The 20,991-nt window shown below is 38.9% G+C and overlaps 1 protein-coding gene and 1 pseudogene across 1 annotated transcript in view; both read right to left on the bottom strand.

Annotated features, from left to right (window-relative positions):
- Positions 1-20,991, bottom strand: part of yes1 (YES proto-oncogene 1, Src family tyrosine kinase) — a 77,653-nt gene that overhangs the window by 43,669 nt on the left and 12,993 nt on the right. Inside the window, exon 2 of the mRNA XM_072570391.1 lies at positions 5,926-6,198. Coding sequence (XP_072426492.1) covers positions 5,926-6,190 — 265 coding nt within the window. The 5' untranslated portion in view covers positions 6,191-6,198. The remainder of the gene's footprint in view (positions 1-5,925; positions 6,199-20,991) is intronic.
- On the bottom strand, positions 11,410-12,568 carry LOC140477104 (lymphoid-specific helicase pseudogene; annotated as a pseudogene).

The following is a 20,991-nucleotide window of genomic DNA, read 5'->3' as shown; positions in this document are numbered from 1 at the left end:
AACACTCCAAAGTAAGAACCACAGCATTCTTAATCGCAGGTTTAACAACAAGGTTGGGCCTGAGGGAAGGGAGTGCAGAAAGCTCAGAGGAAGACAGTCTAGTGTGGGCAACGGGAACAGAAAAATGAAGGTGACCAATGTCCATTGATAATTCTCAATGTAGATATCAAATGCAGGCTAAATGAATGGATGATTTTATTGTCACGTATCTAGGAAGATAGCGAAAATTGTTTTGTCGCCACAATCCAGCACATGAAGTAACTTCTTTCTATTCTTTTGCAACTCAGAGTTCATCTTCTGTTCAAATTTAGGTCTCAAGCATGGCGGAGCTTCTGCAAGGTCTCTGCAAGATGTTCTGGACTTCAGGAATCCCTCCTCCACGACTGTTGCGCCTCACCAATGCTGCCAAGATGTCCTTACTCCAGGCACTGCCCTGCCACCATAAAAAGTCCTGGCTCTGGGCCTACTGCCACCAGGAATCCAGGCTCTGGCTCCAGGCTAACGGCCAGAGAGGGAGGGCTCCAGATGGAAGGGAGGTATTAGAGACAAGTGAAAGGGTCCATGCGGCAGGGAGAAGATTCCTGCCCAAAAAAGTGGATACAGACACAAAGACGACAGAAGATTAGATTGCCTACAGTATGGAAACAAGCCCTTCGGCCCAACAAGTCCACACCGACCCTCGGAAGAGTAATCCACCCAGACTCATTAGCCTACCCTATATTTACCCGACTAATGCACCTAACACAACTGGCTCAGCGTTTGGTTACACCCAAGATTCCTTAAGGCAGGAACGTCAAGGGATAAAGCCAAGTCCTTTGTTGAGCACAGATCGTTCACAGCAGAAGGGGATAAAGTCAGAACATATAGTGAAGACATGGCAAGAAATTAGATTGATTAGATTCTCTACAGTGTGGAAACAGGCCCTTCAGCCCAACAAGTCCGCACCGACCCTCTGAAGAGTAAACCACCCAGTCCCATTTCTCTCTGACTAATGCACCAAACACTATGGGCAATTTAGCATGGCCAATTCACCTGACCTGCACATCTTTGGACTGTGGGAGGAAACAGGAGCACCCGGAGGAAACCCACACAGACACGGGGAGAATGCGCAAACTCCACACAGACAGTCACCAGAGGCTGGAATTGAACCTGGGACCCTGGTGCTGTGAGCCAGCAGTGCTAACCACTGAGCCACTAGATTAGATGAAAGGATGGAGTCAGAAAGGGAAAGGAAACAAGTATACAGATAGACTTCAGCACCCTTAAGTTTTTGCAGCTTGCATTCTTTAACATGGAGACATTTTACGTTTTTGTTTACTTTGTTTGTGCGTTTAAAAGCACAGAATATATTTTCCTAAGTGTAGATAATTTAATCCTTAAAAGGAATTCAACACGCTTCTGTCACAGTAAATAAGTTCGTAATCTAACCAATTTTATTACGCTCTTTTGAAAATTGTCCATTTTATTTTAGCATTAATATTAGACTCTTCATTGGTCCTCAAATTTGGAGGTTGACAAAAGATCCTTCTTGGATTAAGTGGTCTCTTATTTGTGAAAACGTTAGAGAGCATCATGTCAATCCTTATACTTTTTTTTCAAGACAATAACCCTTTCTGTTACTTAACTCATGACTCAATCCTCAATTTTCAGGAATTAACCTCAAAACCTTGCATTGGATACCTTCCATCTGTCTAGTAATTTTGAAACCAAAACTGAACCATACTCCAAGGACAGCCTCATTAAGATCAAGATCCATCTTTAAAATGAACTCCTTTGACACAATCTCAATCCTAGTTGTAAGTGTGAACATTTATTTCTTCACTAGCAGTGAACTGGCGATTTGATTGATCCAAACTCCCCGACATCTTTCTTGCTACTTCCTAGGGGAGAAACCTGCTCCATTCCAAAGTCATTGGCCTTCTGCATAAAGTATCACTCCTACACATCATTGCTGATCTTTAACAGTCAGCTCCTTATCAAATGACTAACCTGTTTACTTTCAATTTGAATTATTGGACATTTGCTTAATGAACAACAATTTTATTTAAATAAAACTTATTCATGGAGTGTGGGGGTGCTGCTGACTAGGGCAGCAGCTGCTATCATTCCCCATTTGGCTTGCAGAAGGGGGTGCTGGGTCACTTTCTTGAATTGTTGAAGTCCTTGGGGTGTAGTATACCTACAGCGTTGCTGGGCAGGGGCTTTCAGGAGCAAGTAACAATGAAGGAAGGATGATCCAGTTGCAAATCAGAATGGTGTGCAGCTGAGAGGAGGAATTGCAGGTGATTGTGTTCTGTGAATCTGCTACTCATTCTTCTTGGTAGTATGGGTCACAGGTTTGGAAGGTTGCTGCTACACACAACTTTGATACAGGATACTAAATAGTATCCTGCCTTTCAAGGAATGTATAAAATTCAACACAACAGCTCCAAGGAGATTTCGGTGGGGTCCCACTGATGATCTTTTCTACTCAGACATCACTCCAAGCATCAGTTGTTTTCTTCCAAAGATAAGAAATAAGAGGAGGAATACATGAATCTAAACTGTTCTGTCAACTTCCCCATCCGATTCCAGTATGAAAATCAATCACATTAAGATCAAAGGAAATTCGGCTACTGAATCCAGAATTGGCTGAGTGGCAGGAAGCAGAGGGTATGATTGAGAGGGGTATGTGTGACTGAAAGCCTGCGTCCAGTGGGGTTCCACAAGGATCACTGTTGGGGCCCTTGCCGATAGTGGTATATAAAAATTATTTAGATTTGAATTAGGAGGGTTGATCAAGTCTGCAGGTGATATGAAGATCCATTGTGTGGCAAATAGTGAGGATAACAGCGTTAGGAGGATATAGTTGGACTGGTCAAATGGGCTCAACAGTGGCAAATGGAATTCAATCCAAACAAGTGCAAGGTGATCTACTTGGGCAGGACAAACAAGGCAAGAAAATACCCTGGTCAGACCCTGGAAAGCACCAAGAATCAGAGGAACCTTGGTGTGTATGCTTACCAGTCCCCTTAGGTAGCAGAACAGATAGATAAAATAATTAAGGTGCCAAGTGGAATACTTGCCATTATTAGCCTAGCATAGAGTTTGAGAGGGAGCCTGTGCTGGAACAGTACAAAACATTGGTTGAGTCATAGCTAAGGTACTGTATGCAGTTCTAAAATCCACAATATGATCGCATTGGAGAGGGTGCAGAGGAGATATACCAGGACTTTCCCTGGGCCGAAGAATTTTAGTTATGAGAAAAGATTGGACAGACTGGGATTGTTTTCCTTGGCACAGAGGAGACATGGTTAGGATGTATAAAAAATTATGGAGGAGCATAGACTGGCAGTCAGGAAGGAAAATTTCCCTTCAATTGAGGGATCAATGACCAGAGTGATAGATTTAAGGGAAGGTTCAGGAGGCTTAGAGGGGATGAGAGAAAAACATTTTTCATTGAAAGGGTAGTGGGGATCTGGAACTCATTTCCTGTAAGATTACTTCCGTTAAATTCAACTCTATGTTGAACAGCCTATTTGGCTTAGCCCTGAAGGAAACAAGAGTCTAATTTTAAAAATAACAAGACAGGGTTATAGTCAAATAGGTTTATTTGGAAGAACTAACTTTTGGAGCGATGGTGGTTGTGGAGTATAAGATCATAGGTCATAGAATTTATAGCAGAACTTTACAGTGTGATGTAACTGAAGTTATATATTGAAAAAGACTTGGACTGCTTGTTAAGTCGCTCATTTTTAGAATTAACATGTTGGTTTCAGTTCTTTCGTATGTAAATCGCAGAACATTTTAAAAGTTACATTCCCAAGTGAAGTGAATTTTAACAACTGACTTGAGAGTATAACTTTTAAAAAGTTCTGTGATTTACATATGAAAGAACTGAAACCAACATGTTCAATCTAAAAAGATGAGACTTAAACAATCCAGGTCTTTTTCAACATATAATTTCAGTTACATTACACTGTAAACTTTTGCTATAAATTCCATGACTTCTGATCTTATACTCCACAACCACCTGATGAAGGAGCAGTGCTTTGAACGCTAGTGCTTCCAAATAAACTTGTTGGACTATAACCTGGTGTTGAGATTTTTAACTTAAATTTTTTAACCCCAGTCCAACACCAGCACCTCCAAATCAAGAATCTAATTCCTTACCTACAATAACAAATACACTAAGATAGTGATCATAAAAAGGAACCAGTGTTATAGCCAGGAACACTGCTTTAATGATTTATCAAGATTTGAAGTTTTGATCATTTTGATTTACACGAAGGATTTGGGATGGAGTTATAGTCAATGAGCATTTTTCTTCAAAAAAGATAATTTATAAGAAGCTAATTTTAAAAAGTCTGCAGAAGTAAACATAAGGTTTTATGTATTAAAGAATTAACTATCCTTAATGTCCACAATAATGGGGACCATTAAGCAATTAATTTTTTCTGATGGCCTAACAAAAAAAACACACCTGTTACAGTAGGAATAATTCCAGTCATGTGAACCCAGGATGGCTGCTGAGAATATACTCTTGGAAGAAGTGGTAGGTCTGTTTGGTTGACAAGCCTACTGGCGAATATCTGAACAAAGAAGTAGTCGGAGGCCCCACCCTTCCACTTCCTGTGAATACTCAAGAATATAGGAGAAAGAGACACAAATGGACAGACAGTGAGGTTTCAAACTGGGAGACTTTAAGGTGCAGTTCTGTGCTAGAGCTGTAAGCTAAGATAAAGGTGAGCTTCTGAAGATAGCAGTTCTAGAGAAAGAAAAGCAATACCAAAATCAAGTTAGCTAGTGCACACAGTTGGGTGCATTATTTATTATAATATCTGAGAACAGAGATCGAGTGAATAAATGGGGATTTGCTTTAACAACGTCTTTGTAAATTCACTTGCTGCACGAATATAACTTGCCCATATGCATCACATCTCATCTCACTCGCATATAATAAAACAAAGAATTGCCAAGCCTGGAGCTCAAACAAAAGAAACAAATTGCCGGAGAAACCAGCACTCCATCACCATGCCCGAAACATTTGTCCCAGATGCAAGAAGCAAAGATTAAAATATTTTTTATCACACTTATACCTGTAGCTATCATGTTTTTAGCTGGTGTGGCTGCTTGCATCTGGGCAAGCTAAATTTCAAGTCAAATGAAAACTCGGCCAAGAACAAAATCACAAGTTAAAACAAAAGCCATGATGGAAGTCTTAGTTCAAAAGAGGTCTACAGCATAGAAAAAAGGCCCTTTCGAGTTGGCACCAGCCAAAAGCAAGCACTTAACCATTCTAATCCCATTTTCCAGCACTTGGCCTATTATAGTGTGTACCTTTGCATTGCAAGAGTACATCTAAATATGACTTAAATGTTAGGAGGGTTTTTGCCTCTACCACTCTGACAGAATCCTTGGTTTTAAAAAAAAGTTATACATCTCAATCTTGTCCTCCCTCATTGCTTTCTTGCTTTATGCTGCCCAAATGTGAAAATATAATGAAATTGTGGCAATTGCACTTTTTAAAAAATATAAATTTCTACAAGGCAAAAATGCACCTCGATGTTTGATCAACTTGTAAGTCTAAAATCCATTCCAAAGGAATTTTGGGACCTGACACTTGTTTGCATCTCACTCTAGAAGTGTACAGCTTGTAAGTTTAGCCATAGAGTTACATCTATGGTTTGATTATCCAAAGGAATCTTCTGAACTTCACAACTAATTATCATTAATACATCCAACAGATTTTTCTTCTCAAAGTTCTATTATTCAGGTTTTGTCCCCGCAAAAAAGTGGAACTTTAAAACACTTCAGCCATTTGTAGAAATCTAACAAGTTATTTTGCGATATTAAATCATTGTAGTATGAGAATCTGTCTGCAAATGGTTGCATGATAATGTAGAGAGGCAGATCATTTTCTCAAAAGGAGGTGCTGTAACTCACCTGTAACACCACTTGGGTACTGACTGGGGACAACTGTAAATGATGAAGAGGCCCCTCCAAAAGGCGCCATACCAGCAGACCCACCAAATGGTGCCATGGAATGCTTGTTGAAATTACCAGATGGTCCTTTTGATGCTGGTGACTGTGTTAGCTGGGTGGGATCAGGACCATACTGAGTAATGTGTGTACCAACAGTTCCAGTAGCATCACCTGGTCTGTATTTCATAGCCGGCTCTTTGTCCTCCTTGCTCTTTATGCAACCCATGGTTGAAGCTGCAAATAAATAAACTTATCAGCATACGGTAAAACCGATATCCACACTGCCTTTAAACACCAAATACATAGGCAAAAACAGAATATAGAAATACAACTAATTCAAACATTTTACAACTCGTTGAAAGGAAAAAGTCACATGGTGTGCAAACAATGCACTTGCCTGTTTTCACAGCACCAAAGGAGGTCGTAAACATAAGATTAGACCAACTGGTTTGAGGTGAAGTACACAATTAAAATTACAGTATTTTGATATTTAATAGACAATAAAAAACCTTCACCAGACTACCAGGTTTGAATGGTGAAGCACTGAGGCTCAAGTTCCCACATTTCCAAACTTTGATCACAACCATGATGAAGGACATCACTAAGACTGAGCAATAGTTCGTAGATATTGATAAATCAGATCAGACTAGAGGATCAGATAAACGAACTAAATACAAAAACAGGTACAACAGGTAAGAGGGCAAATAGAACTCTGGCACTTATTGCTAAAAGAATGGAGTATAAAAGTAGGAAAACGTTATTGCAGTTGTAGAAGGCATTGATGTGACTGCATGTGGAGTATTAAATGATGGAGGGGCTGAATTGCTCCCTCTTGCTCCAAATTCACGTATGATGTTTAAAAGGCCAAGAAACCAATTAATTTTGTAGAAATGTTTAGATTTTTGTGCAAATAAGTTTTGATTTTGAGAGTATGGTGAACATTTTTTATAATGGTGGGTAATAAATATTTATGAAATTTATACTTGATTCTCCCCAACTCCAAGGTACTTTTTAATTTTAAACAGCCTCATTACTGACTGTGGAATAAGTACACAGCATTCTATTCTTATAAAAATGGCTACTGTGAACGGATAAAACTTAACAGTGGGCAGACTTGTAACGTACATAACATTGAACATGACCACTTACGAAAATGTACAAAACAGACTCTCCCATATTGACAACTTGACATAAAATCTAAATGCCTCCATTTACTCACTAACTCTTCTTATACCTTTAGATCCATGCAAATGAAACTTGCAAAATTAGCTGCCCAAGTTTCAGAAGGGAAGTTTCCTTAATTACCACTTACCATACAGCAATCTCAACAGTTGGTGGAAATCAACTAAAATTTGTTAATTACCAAAGCTTCAGAATGAACTCCTGTTGCTTCCTCCTGAAGAGGATACTTGATTGCCCTTTGAGAGCAGAATTCAATTGACATATAAACCTAGTAGTTTAATCAACTTAAAAAGAACTATACATAAACTAAAGTTTATCAGTGTTCAGCCAGCTCTGTGACATCAAAGACTGAAGCTTATCTCCCCAAATATTTCAACACCAAAGACTAGTTCTGAAGAGTCATACCAGATTTAAAAACATCTAAATTAATTGTTTACTATCTCTACAAATGCTGTCAGACCTGCCAAGGGCTTTTGCCTGAAACGTCGATTTCCCTGCTCCTTGGATGCTGCCTGACCTGCTGTGTTTTATCAGCATCACTTTAATCTGGACCCTAATCTCCAGCATCTGCAGTACCCACATTCGCCTTGCTCTATTTGAATAACCCTTGAACAGACAGCAACAGATTAGGTTAGATTAGATTCTCTACAGTGTGGAAACAGGCCCTTCGGCCCAACAAGTACACACTGACCCTCCGAAATCCATTCTCCTACCCTCCATTTATATTTGACTAACGCACCTAACGCTGTGGGCAATTTAGCATGGCCAATTCACCTGACCTGCACATCTTTGGATGATGCATCATTTCCTCAGCGTAGATAGCGATCATTATCTTGGACTTGTAAAAATGGAGAAACTGCAGGTGTTCATCATAAATTTGTGAAAATGACAGCAACTACTGCACAGGAAAGTCGAACTGATAAGGTCCTTAGTCCTCAGATTTATAGGGTCAACATCTCAATATTTTGCTTTAGATGACTTTCTAACAATTATTGTGACTATGTAAGTGGCAGACAGAGTACAACGTGGGAAAGAGTGGGGTCATGTACTTTATTTAGAAGAATAGAAGCATGAAACTATTTTCTATATGAGGAGAAAATTCAGAAGTCTGAACTGCAAAGAGACTTAGGAGTTCTATTCCAGGATTCTCTCAAGGTAAACTTGCAAGTTAAGTCATAGTTAAGAAGGCAAATGCAATGATGGCATTTACTTTGAGAAGACTGGAGTATAAAAGCAGGGATGTAATCCTGAAGGTCTAGACGGCTCTGGTCAGACTACATTTGGAGTATTGTGCGCAGATTTGGGCCCCACATCTCAGCAAGGATATACTGGCTCTGGAGTGGATTCAGAGAAGGTTCACAATAATGGTCCTAGAAATGAAAAGCTTAACAGATGAGGAACTTTGGAGGACTATGGGATGATACTCAATGAAGTTTAAAAGGATGAGATGGCATTCTAATTGAAGCTTACAGAATACTGAATGACCTGGACAGAGTGGATGTTGGGAAGATGTTTCCAATGGTAGGAGAGACAAGGACACAAGGGCACATCCTTAGAGTAAAGGGAAGACCTTGTAGAATGGAGGCAAGTAGAAACTTCTTCAATCAGAGGGTTGTGAACTTATGGAATTCATTGCCACAGAAGGCTGTGGATGCCAGGTCATGGAGCATAGTTAAGATGGACAGATAGGCTCTTGATTATCAAGGCGATCAAGGGTTACGAGGAGAATGGGGTTGAAAAACTTTTCAGCCATGACTGCATAATGGAGAAGACTTGATGGGCTGAATGGCCTAAATTTCTGCTCCTACATCTTATATAATTGCTTTTGGCCAATATCTTTTAACACCGTTACTTAACGAAATCTTTATGTCAGATTTAACAACTGCTCCAGCAATAGCTGCTACTTGTGAAATAGAGCTCTAAACTTCTCCCACACAGTGCATTGAAGTGCTTCCTAAGATCTTTCCTGAACAGTTAGGTCCTAGGTTTTAGACTATGCCCTCTAGTGTTACTTTCTTTTAAATAGCTAACTTTAGCTTTCAAAAAAGTGGGTCCCTAGAATTACTGACATTCACAGTGTCTGATCAACCAAAATTTGAAAGCCACCGCTTTGATTAGCTGATGAGTCTTAAATTCAATAATTCCCCTAACATTAAAGGCAAATCATTAATGCAAATAGAAGAGGCGGCAAGAGAGGGGTTGTTAATCATGAATGATTAAAAGAATTCAAGCCATTCTAAGTTAACAGACTGCAGGTCCAGTGAATGACTTTTTAACCTAACTTTTAGGCCATTTTACATTAGACAATTGGACAGCTCACATCTTTTTAATGCCAAACTTATTAAAAAATATTCAAATCAGGTTTCATCTACAATGGAAAAATTAAAACTTCTATTCTAAATAGTACCAGAAAAAAGAAACATGGCAGCAAAAGGCAATGCAGGGGACAGAACAGAATGCTCTATTGCCATGCCCATTAAAACTACTACACGTGGTTGCGAAACCATGCATCCTGCTCACCTGATGACAGAAACTCTCAAAAGCCAGGAATAGACGTTTTCCCACTCTTAAGGGATTATGTAAAAAAAAGCATCTAAGTATATTTAACTTCCACCTAGACTTCACCAACTCCAGACAGCTGAGATGTACATCTCATTTTTCAGTCAGCTGTTTGAAATTCAAAACAGGTTCTTTTCACTTCTACACTATGGCTGCTGACAGCCAGGTCAACACAGCTGTGGTCTCAGTCTAAGTCTCAGTGGGATGAAGAACAAATTCAATTTCAAAATTGGTTTGACATAATTGCAAAACCAGCAATTTTAAAAATACAATTTTGTGCTTTGATGGGAGAAATATTACCTGTAATACCATTTGACACCATCAACTGATATAGCTATTTGTCAAAATAGGCATTCAAAAAGATTCAAAGGTCCTTCATAATGAATGCAATGTGTCTAAAGGTAAAAATCTTTGCAACTCGTCCTGACAATTTTCCAACATCGTTTGCTGCTAAAGGTGGTCTTTTGGTAGTTAAAAACACCATTTAAAGGATACTAGTCTTTAAAAAGGTTAAAAAGTTCAATATGAATCCAAATTAATTCTATCCATTTCAAAGTTAACAGGTTTAAATTTAATCCAAATTAATTTCAGCACTCTCTAAATAGACAGGTCGTCAAGTTGGGGGGCGGGGGAGAGGAACAAGCTAAGGAAATGACTTTTGCATAATCATTTTATTAGCATTTGTCTCAAACTACTGGTAACTGTGTTGAACTACAGCTGTCATGTCTAATTCAAGGAAATTCATGATGTGGCGGAGCCGGTGTTGGACTGGGGTGGGCAAAGTTAAAAAAATCACAGCATCAGATTACAGTCCAATAGGTTTATAGGGAAACACTAGCTTTCGGAGCGCTGCCCTTCATCAGGTAAGATTTGTCTGAAAAATTTAAAAACCATCGCTCGTTAGCAACCTAACTCTTAATAGATTGGATTAGTTATTAGCGTTAGATGTATGATATCATTGTATTAAATAGGAGTATCTGTATACACAGTGAAAAATTTAATTGAAAGTAATGAGTAAGCAATTATGACACTATCTTTTGCAAACATTTAGTTTGGTTACTCCTGGTCCACTTACCAGGATTGACAATACTTTTGAATTTTTGGTGGGACAAGATGGATTCCAGGTTCCGACCTAGAAGAATGAGATGCTGACTCTGAGAAAGAAAAACTAACATTTTACAGCAAGCTGTACTTTGTATACTTCACTGAGAAAAAAATAGTTACAGTTAACACTGAACATTTTGTACTGCCCTACAGCTATGTAACAATATTGTAACTACACTAAATAACAAGTACACACCAAACAGTTATCTGCAAGGTCAATTGACTTTTGAAAAATGCTTATTTATACAAGAATTACATTTTACTTTAGATTGAGGGCCTAAAAACCTAGAACTGACTGAAAACAGGGAATGTTTGAAAATATTGACATTAGAAACGCTTTGATTTCATAAATACTAAGCGCCTGTTAAAGAAAATTACAGCACAGGTACAGACCCTTCAGCCCTCCAATCCTGCACCAATCCAGATAATCTTAACCTCTCGCCTATTTTCTAAGGAACTGAGTCCCTCTGCTCCTTGCCCATTCACGTACCTGTTTAGATACATCTAGAATGACTACCACCTCTGCTGTCAACGCATTCCAACCTCTGCGTAAAGAACTTTCCACACATATCTCTCAAACTTTTCCACACTCACCTAGAACTCTGACCCTAGTAATTGAAAACCCAATTCTGGGGTTTAAAAAAAAAGCTTCTTGCTGGCAGTATTTGCTCCAAAATGAGGAATTTTCCTGAGCTTTTCACCAACTCATCTGTCTTAAACTTCTGAGTTTTGGGATCCAGTGGGTATTCGATGAAGTAAGGATGATTACAATACTTTGGAGGAGCATCAATGATTCTGCAATTTCAGGTGAACTTCCTTATTTTGTAGGATATACACATCCAACACAGGCCTCTGCTCATGGGCATGCTGCTGCAACACAGCAATAATTTTGCCAAATAGTCATAATCCTCTGTATAATTCATCAGCTTCCTGCTTCAATGTTTCGGTCAACCTGTAGGGGCTAGCTGGGGTTTCTTCTGCTTGGGTTCTTGTCCCAGCAACATTGTGATGGTTTTTATTGATAATGGCTGTATAGATGGACTCTTGTCTCTCGCTGAGAGCAGCTAAACCACAACCTCCTATTTTGGAGGAATTTCCAGAGTGACATCAGATTTCAAGCTCCTCAGCAGGAATGGAGTCAGGATCTGGTGAAGCATGTGCAGAATATTTTGTTCCGGCTCGCTGGCAACTATATCTGTAATGTTTTCTGTGATGCTGGTAATGTCAAACCAAGATTCAACACTTTTCAAGTCATCAAATACATCGGGCAGTAGAAAGTTGAGCAGTGACCACAGTTTAGCCAGGCTATTCTGGAGAGGGGTTCCAGTCAACAACAGCTTGGTGTCAGTGTTGAACCTTTTCAACTCCTGAATAAGGTAACAATTTAAGTTCTTGATTCTGTGGCCTTCATCCACAATAACGTATTTTCAGTGACAATTCTGAAAGTGTTCTCTGTCCCTCATGGCTATTTTGTAAGTAGTCATGACAACTGGTCATTTATGGATTTAACACAGGCTTTGTAAACGATCTTTCTGGTTTCCATGATAAAGCCACACCAGTAATCTCTGGTGTGAATCTCAAACTCTGATACCCAGAGTAGATAAAGAGCCACAGACAAAAAGGTCTCAGGACTCCTCGATCCACCATTTATGGCTATCATAGCAATGCACTGGACAGTCTTCCCCAGGCCCATCGCGTCCGCCAGACTCCCCTTAGTACCGTTTTCTCACAGCACCTGAAGCCACTCCATTCCTTCCATCTAGTACCACCTCAATACTCCTTGTGAAGAGTTTGGGCTATGGATATGGAACTGCTTGACTTTCTTTACTGGGTCCAGGTGGCGTTGAGAATTATGGTACACAGTTTGGGCTAGTCAGTCTTTGATTGCAAAGATGGAATCTTGACTTTTCTCAATATCTGCAGCTTGAAGTTTTCGGAAGATGTTGCATTCCCATTCTCAGTTTTAGCCTTTTTGACCCTTGACAAAATATCAAGTTCTGAATTTCCTGTATTTCAGATTTCCTTGACACTTTGCATTTCTCCTTACTGACTTAATCAGACAGATTGTAAGTTTCTTCTTCTCTTCTTTTCTTCATTGCTGCTTCAGTTTCATGTATTGACTGGTTGACCCCTTTCACCATTTGAATTGGAGCCAACCATTTTCTTTTTTTTGAAAAAAGTTTTGCTTTTCGTTTTTGCTCTTCCAGCTGCTGTTTGCTGCCCCATTGGTCAACAAAAACTTGTAGATGTCACTCTTCTCCAGTAAGTGCTATAACCGCTTGGAACACATTTCACATGAGCTCTTGTCCCAATACATTTTGGCCTGTTGCATCAGCTTTCTCTCCTCCTCCCTCCCTCCTTCCTTCCTTCTCCAGTTGCCTTTTCTCTCCCAATATACTGGCTGTTATGATCTCAGTTACTTCAGGCTCAGCTATCTCACTATTTCTAGACTCTGGGACTGAACTAGGGTCCAACAGCTCCTGCTTCATGCAGAGTTCATTTCAAGACAATTGTTTCGTTCACCCATTCAGCCCCAGAAGAACAACAACCTGAAACTCCCCACCAGTCACCCTCTATCCTCACTCCTTGAATGGTAATTATATCCAAAATAACAATAGCTAGTAAACTAAATTAACAATACAATGTCTTACTTTTTTCCTTTTGGGTCCTCTGTTCTCAGCATGTGAATGAAAATGCTACTCTTGGATTGATGAGGATGAAATCAAGGATATGTGATTTTATTGTCCAAACTCTGGGAAAACCCAAAAATTTGTATGGTCTCTTTCCCAAAGATAGTCTTGACACTTAAATCTTGTTATACTTACTTAGTTTCAATGTCATATTGCATCCACTTCTTCATCTAATCTCAAAAACCACACTCATTCTGTAGCAACAAGAATTATTGCTGATCTCATTTCCTCAGCCATAGATAATAACATGTTACATGGAACAACTTGACAAATTTATCAGACATGAAAATTAAAAACATTCTGTATTTTCCAGCACACTCCTCAATCCATCAAGGCGAGAGAGAAGACAGATGTCCTGATAAGGAACTTCTGAATGGATATTAAACTGCCCCATAGAACCAAGTGCTTCTATATTCTCATAACATCAAAGTCTGGTAAACTTAAATCAACATCAATCACTTGCTAATGACAGTACAATTATCCACCTAGGAAATTCTGTTACTCGTCATGGGTTCTGTGGATCCTTACATGGCTAAGGAGTCTGATCCAAAGCTGCATCTCTGGACCACGCATTTGGTATGTGTTGCCAGGAGGTGGAAGTGGTCTTTGACCTTGAGATTAATGGCATTCCTTTCTCTGGTTCCTTTTCTGTACTACTTCTTGCCAACAGGCATCTTGAAAAACTGTCGCCTTCATACAGGAGTTTTTGTGAATTCCCAAGCGTTGACATCAATGCGGCATTTCTTGAGGGTTGTCTTCAAGGAATCTTTGAAATATTTCCTTTGTCCTTCTCTTGTTTGTCTGCCTTCCTTGAGCTGGGTGAAGTGGATTTGCTGTGGCAGTCAGAACTCAGGCATCCTAAAACGTGTGGAGAGCCCAAAAGAGTTGGTTTTGGATGAACACTGCCTCAATGCTAGTGATATTAACTGCTTCTAGAACACTGATGTTTGTATTGCTTGTCCTTCTAACTGACGTGGAGAATCTAAAATGGCATTGAAAGTACTTCAAGTGTCTTAAGATTATGTCAACTGTATTCTAAATCTGCCAACTATACAGAAGAGAATAACTGCTGAAAACAAGGATTTTGGCACCAGTACGGATGTCACAGTTGTCAAAGACTCTCCTTTTTAAGGCAGCACTTGCAGACTGGATGCAATGGTAAATTTTGAATTAATGTCAGCCACAGATGAGAGCTAGCTTCCCAGGTGAGGGAAATGTTCCAAGTTTGGGAGAATTTCTCCGTGAATCTTAATGGAGGAATGAACCATAACTTGACCTGGGATAGGTTGGTAAAGGATTTGAGTCTAAGGTTGAAACCAATTCTTCAGAATGGTTCTGTGAAAGCATTAAGTGAGGCTTGAAAATTCTCTTCCAATACAGAGATGACATTGTTATCTGCAAACTGAAGTTCCACAAGTGAGGTCGGTGTTGTTTTCTCGTTAAGATTTTAATAGGTTTGAAGTTCGAATGTTTTCCATTGTCTTGTAGACAGACAATGTCCGCATCACAGCGGATTGTTCTTAAGTTGGAGAAAAGAGTGGAAGCGATGATATCACTGCTTGACTCAACCTCAAAGAGTCGTCATATTACCAATGAAGAAGGCCGCCGTCAACATCTTGTCTTGGAGGACATAGAGGACGTTGTAGAAACTCACTGGATAGCTGACCTTTAACAGTGCCTTCCATAGCATTTTCCAACTGAGTCAGAAACCTTGGTCAGATAAATGAAGGCCAAATAGAGTGGTTGATGTTGTTGCTGGCATTTCTGTTGAAGTAGCAGAGTGAAAATCATGCCTACAGTTTCATTGTTTGGTAAGAAGCCAGAATAACTTTCTGAAAGGACTTCCTCAGTGGGAGAAGCTACTTACCTCTGATTTGGGCGATGAACTTCCTGGCAATGGAGAGTAGGGAGATGTCTCAGTAGTTCCCACAGTCTACCAAGTTTCTTTTCTTGGATATAGTGATGGAAGCATCCCTGAGATCAGCAAAAATTTCTTCTTCATCCCAGATTTTCAGGAACAGTTGATGGAGATGACAGATAAGCACTGCTCCTCCAAGTTTGTAAATCTTTGCTGGAATCCCAGTACTCCTGCAGCTTTTTAATTCTTCCTATGTCTCATGATGGCTTCAACTTCTGTCACACCAGTTGGAAGTCAAAGATGCCTAACATGTCCTCATCATGAACTATATTGCAGTTTATGAGTTCTTTGAAGCTCCAGAGGCTGATGGTTTCTGTCTCACAAAAGGATTCCATCAACTTTCACCCAAGAGTAAAAAAATTATTTTTCACGTAAACTTTGAAATTATTCTGACTCCACTGCACCAAGAATTATTACCTAATTTCCTAAGCTGTAGATAATAGCAGTTTACAAGGAACAATTTACCAGAAATGATCAGAATCAATAAATTCCACCTCTGGTGTCCAGGATGCATCTTTAGCATTACATGGAAAAACAAAGCCATCAATAAAGAAATCACTTAAGTTCAAACAATGTAGGCATGCTGGCGCAAATTAAGGAAAGAGATTTTTCTGGCTTGGGCATGTAGATATGTCGTCCCGTTTCCCTATCTACATATCAGTCGAAGCAAAACACTCAGACATAGTATGGCTTTACCTCCTTCATCTTTATTCTGAGCCCTAGAGGGAGAGAGAACAATCATCCATGTGCACAGAGACATGAGTTCTCTGTCTTCTCTCAAACAGCAGTTTCTTAAGGAATTATATAGTCATTTACAGGGAGGAGCAACATAATATAACATAACAGATAAGGCAACATACATATTGATTGAGTGACCATTACAAGCAGCGGGTGTCAATATAAAGATTAAGCTACCTGCTGTTCACAATGAATAACTGAACTCGCACAATGAATACTTTTCACCTTGTCAATTGACTTTACATACTGAATGCTTTTCCACCTTGTTAACCCACTACTCTTGCCTCCAGCACCTCATTGCTTACTGCAAGTTCTTATCTGATATGAGTCATGCTTAGCTGAACTTTTGTTTCTTAAAATTCAAAACTTAACTCTTTCCCTACTTGTTCATACTTTAGACGCTTTCTCAGATAGGAGAAAAGATGGTTATATCCCCAAAAATGTGTTATACAGGGCAGTGGTCTCTGCCAGGAGACCACTAGGGTGCTCAAAACTCCAATTCAAGGATGCTGTCAAAAGTGACATCAGAGTACTTAAACACTAATCATGTCAAGTGGGCAAGTTTAGCTGACCATCGGTGCAAATTGTAACATGAATGTTGAACAGAAAGTTGTCACCACATGGTTTTAGAAGTTCCAAAGCAGATACCAGCCCTGAAAGCTAATTGTCAGCAGAAATTACCCTGCACTGTATTAAGAGATATTATGATGTCTGCATTTGTAGCAAACTTTGCCTTTCTAGAATTGATTTACTCAGTCATTAAAACTTCGATTAGATCCAATGAGATTATCTACTGAAGTTCTGGGGCTGCATTCCCATCATGACTCTCAGTTTAACAGCTGGTCAATCACTTAAATTCAATGCGATTTTGGCCACAGGCTATTAACTTTAGGACATCTAATCCCCAGACATTATGCACCTTTCAACCAGTGTCAATAGATTCTAGATGATCTTGGAGCAGTACAGTGATTTTACACAGTGCATTTGATGTCACAACAATGAAAACATTCGTACATTGATAATTAGCTCAAGCAGTCATCTAGGTCCAATTACACCCTGGAGAACTTAATCAAGACATCAGCCTTACTGTACTTCAAAAGAATGGATGGACTTCAAAATTAGATAAGCACACAGCTTTTCAAACAAGACCCACTAGAACTAGACATAATGCTAAAATATTTTACTGAAGTTATTAAAGAGAAAATCTTTACACCAACAAAACTTTGTAGCCATAGGGTGGATTTTATAAGACAAAACAAATTGATATAAAAATTGATACAAAATTGGCTGAGTGATATAAAACAGAGTAATGGTCAATGGATATTTTTAAGGCTGAGGGAAGGTGGAGTTGACATGATTACTGAGTGGAGTTCTCCGGTGATTGGTATTGGAACCCTTACTTTTCCCGATATGTGTTAACGATCTGGATCTTGGTGTGCAGGTGACAATTTTCAAGTTTGCAGATGACACTAAACTTGGAAGAACTGTAAACTGAGGATATCATGGAACTCAAAAGATATGGTCAAGTTGGTGGAGTGGGTGGACAGATGGCACTATATCACGATACCACCATTTCGATTTATTACTGTGCGAAATGTAATCATTTTTTAAAACAAACAAGCTTGAAAAATCTCAAATTAATCTGACTAGTTTCTTTGCTTCCTAACTGATGTGAATCTCTCAAAAATTAACACTGACCACCTTTGGGGAAAAATCTGAAAGCCTGAGGAAACTGGAAATTAATTAGATGCTCCAGATTATTCAATTGCTATCACTGTAATTTCACTTGGATTATACTTAGTTACCATATTGCCATTTGTCCTGCAGTGTTGCCAATTTGTATGATTGTTACACTTATCCTCTTACCAAAGTAGTTGAATCAATTTTTTCAAACGAGCTCAATTTTAAATTCTCCCAAGCAATGGAATATTGTTCAATCTTTCTTCATAAAGTAAGTCCTTCACTGCAGGAATGAGTCAAGCTGGCAGACATGAAACACACACACCTCTAGTGGAACAGATACCACCATCACACGTTAAATACTTTATATTATTATGGCTTAGAATCCTGGATATTCCAATTGACGCAAAGCATAAATTGGGCATAACCATTTTACAAAAAAAACAGTAACACTGAATGTCTTATCAGTTACAACTGTTAAGTTTAACTTGAGGAGCAAAGGAGACTTAAGATACATCAGAATGGGGAAAAAATTTTCCGTTGTCACATCTTTACTGGTCAGAAGTAAAAAGTAGTGCAAGTTGTTAGTACTATAGAATGGTTAGAGGAATATTATTTTCTCTCTGGTACAACCCAGTAGATTCCAGTGGAAAAGTATAATGGACTTTCTTACTAAGAGGTTCACTGCAGAAGGCCATAATAGTCACTGAAAAACTGAAACAGCTTTTGGCAGAGCATCTTAATTCTTAAGATTAAGTAAACTGGAAGAATGCGTTTAATTTTTTGTTGCATTTCTATTTTCTTTGCATCTGTTTAAGGCAGCAGGCATTTGACATGACCTCGGCACAAAGGCCAATATTCAGCTTTAGAGTCAGAGGTCTACAGCACAAAGAGGTCCTTTGGTTCATCATGTCCCACAAGTCAGAAATAACCACCTATTTCAATCTCATTTTCCAGGACATAGACCACAGCCTTGGGCCTCACAAATGCACATCTAAATACTTCCAAGTTGCAAGAGTTTGAGCGTTCAATCCATTAGCTTAAACTTATGTCTCTGGTTACTGATCTCTCCATCAAGGACAGACATTACCTACTGTCTCCCCTATCATTGCCCTTCATAATTTTACATTATACACATGCTTCACCACTGTTTAAACTCATTCACCGGCTATAAAGCTTTTTGACCAGCATCCAGAGGAACTACAATTTCCACCAGTTGAAAATAGAGACGTTCCCTCATCACAGATGATCATGATCTTAAATTGAAAGAATTCACATGTCAATATTGACTCTCAAGAGGCTCAAAATCATCAGCAAATCATTTCCGCTCACTATTTGCAGGCTGAAATCAGCTTGTCCAATATTTAAAATTTTCAGCTTCCGAGGATATCACCGATTCTAAAACTAGCTTCTTCCGTCCTTACAACTGTACAAAACATTAATGATCATCCAACTCGTGTGTACAACCTTCTCTTCATCGTTGATAGCTGAGCTTCAGTGTATTGGCATCAGACTCTAATTCTTACTTTAAACCTCTCTGCTTTGTTAGCTTTCTTTTAATGCCCAAGTTCACATCATTTGACTAAATATTTACCATTTAAATCATCTTTGTTTGACATCAATTTTTGTCTGAATGCGTTTCTGTAGGGCCACAACACTGTTCACAGTGGTATATAACTGCTCCATAACTTCAAAAGACTGAAGCTGAGATTGTTTTTCTGGCACAAAGGACAGAAAGTAAGTCGAGAGTTGCAGAGGACATAAGGAAGCCACAATAAGATAGTTAAGGAGTGGGTAAGGATCTGACAAATAGCGCATTACGAGGAAAATGCGAAATTGCCCAGTTTGGCAGGATGACTTAAAAGCATATCATTTAAATATGAGAAACTGCACAGCTCTGACATTGAGGATCTAAGTGCCCTTGCAGTTGCAAAAGGTTAGTATGTAGGTACAGCAAATAATTAGGAAAGCTAATAGAATGTTATCATTTATTGTAAGGGAAATGCAGAATAGAAGCAGGGAGGTTATGCTTCAATTATGGAAGGCACTGGAGAGACCACATCTAGGACACAGCGTGCAGTACTGAGTTCCTTAATAAAAGGAGGAGGACATAAGTACATTGAATGCAGTTGAGGTGTTTTATTGGATTAACAGCTGAAATGGATAGGAAGTCTGAGGAAAGGTTGGACAGAATACGTTTGCATCAGTTGGAATTTAGACTTGCTTGAAACCTTTTAAGTATTCCTATTTTTATACCTGGTTAACCACTTACCTTACATGCCTAATCACTTTCTGTCATTTCATGTACTAGGCCACAAAGATAACTTTAGACATCAGTTGTGCAACCTCTCTCAATTTAAGTAATATATTAGTGAGATCAGAAAAGTGAAGTGGATAAATTCACATTTTTATCCTTTGCATTCTATCTGCCAAATTTTCATCTATTTATTGAACATATTGGTAACTCCATGCAGACTCCTGGTGCCCACTTCCCTACCTGTCTTAGGTACAGATAATTTGGCACCTATTTATTAGGTTTCTTCATCCAAGTCATTTATAGAAATTGTAAATAGAAGATGCCCCAGCATGGATCCCTGTAGCATTCCATTTGTCACATCTTGCCAACTTAAAGATAACATATCTCTTCACATTGTCTGTTTCCTATTAACTAACCAATTCTCTAGCCGTGCTAATACTTTACCCCTAATTCCATTGACTCTTATTTTGTGTAGTAACATTTGGTGGCATGCAGTCAAATGCCTTCCAGATCCAAACAGTTAAATTAATGTTTGGCAGAAGAATATTTAGATGATAAATTAAAAAGGAACACAAAGGTTTAAAATTTACTGTTTTTAAAGAAGGAATTCTGAAACCAAAAGTAAATCCCATGATATACAGTAGAGTAAATAATTTTATGATAAACCTTTGGTGTTCATTTAGCTTCTAACTCAAGATACATTGCCAAACTAAAATTGCTAGGTTATTCCTTTAATCCAAACTGCAAAAGCACCCTTTTTATATTAAATCCATTTTAATATTTCCTGTCAAGAAGACATTTTGACCTTGATTCAGCTTAGGGATTCTGGCAGCAATGAAAAATCTTTTAGTTGTACAGTCAGAGGTGGTTCACCAGGACATTGCCTGGGATGGAGAAAT

This window comes from Chiloscyllium punctatum, chromosome 5 (assembly GCF_047496795.1).
Source record: "Chiloscyllium punctatum isolate Juve2018m chromosome 5, sChiPun1.3, whole genome shotgun sequence".
NCBI lineage: Eukaryota > Metazoa > Chordata > Chondrichthyes > Orectolobiformes > Hemiscylliidae > Chiloscyllium > Chiloscyllium punctatum.
The sequence above is the reverse complement of the archived record's forward strand: the minus strand, read 5'-3'. Positions and strand labels throughout refer to the sequence as shown.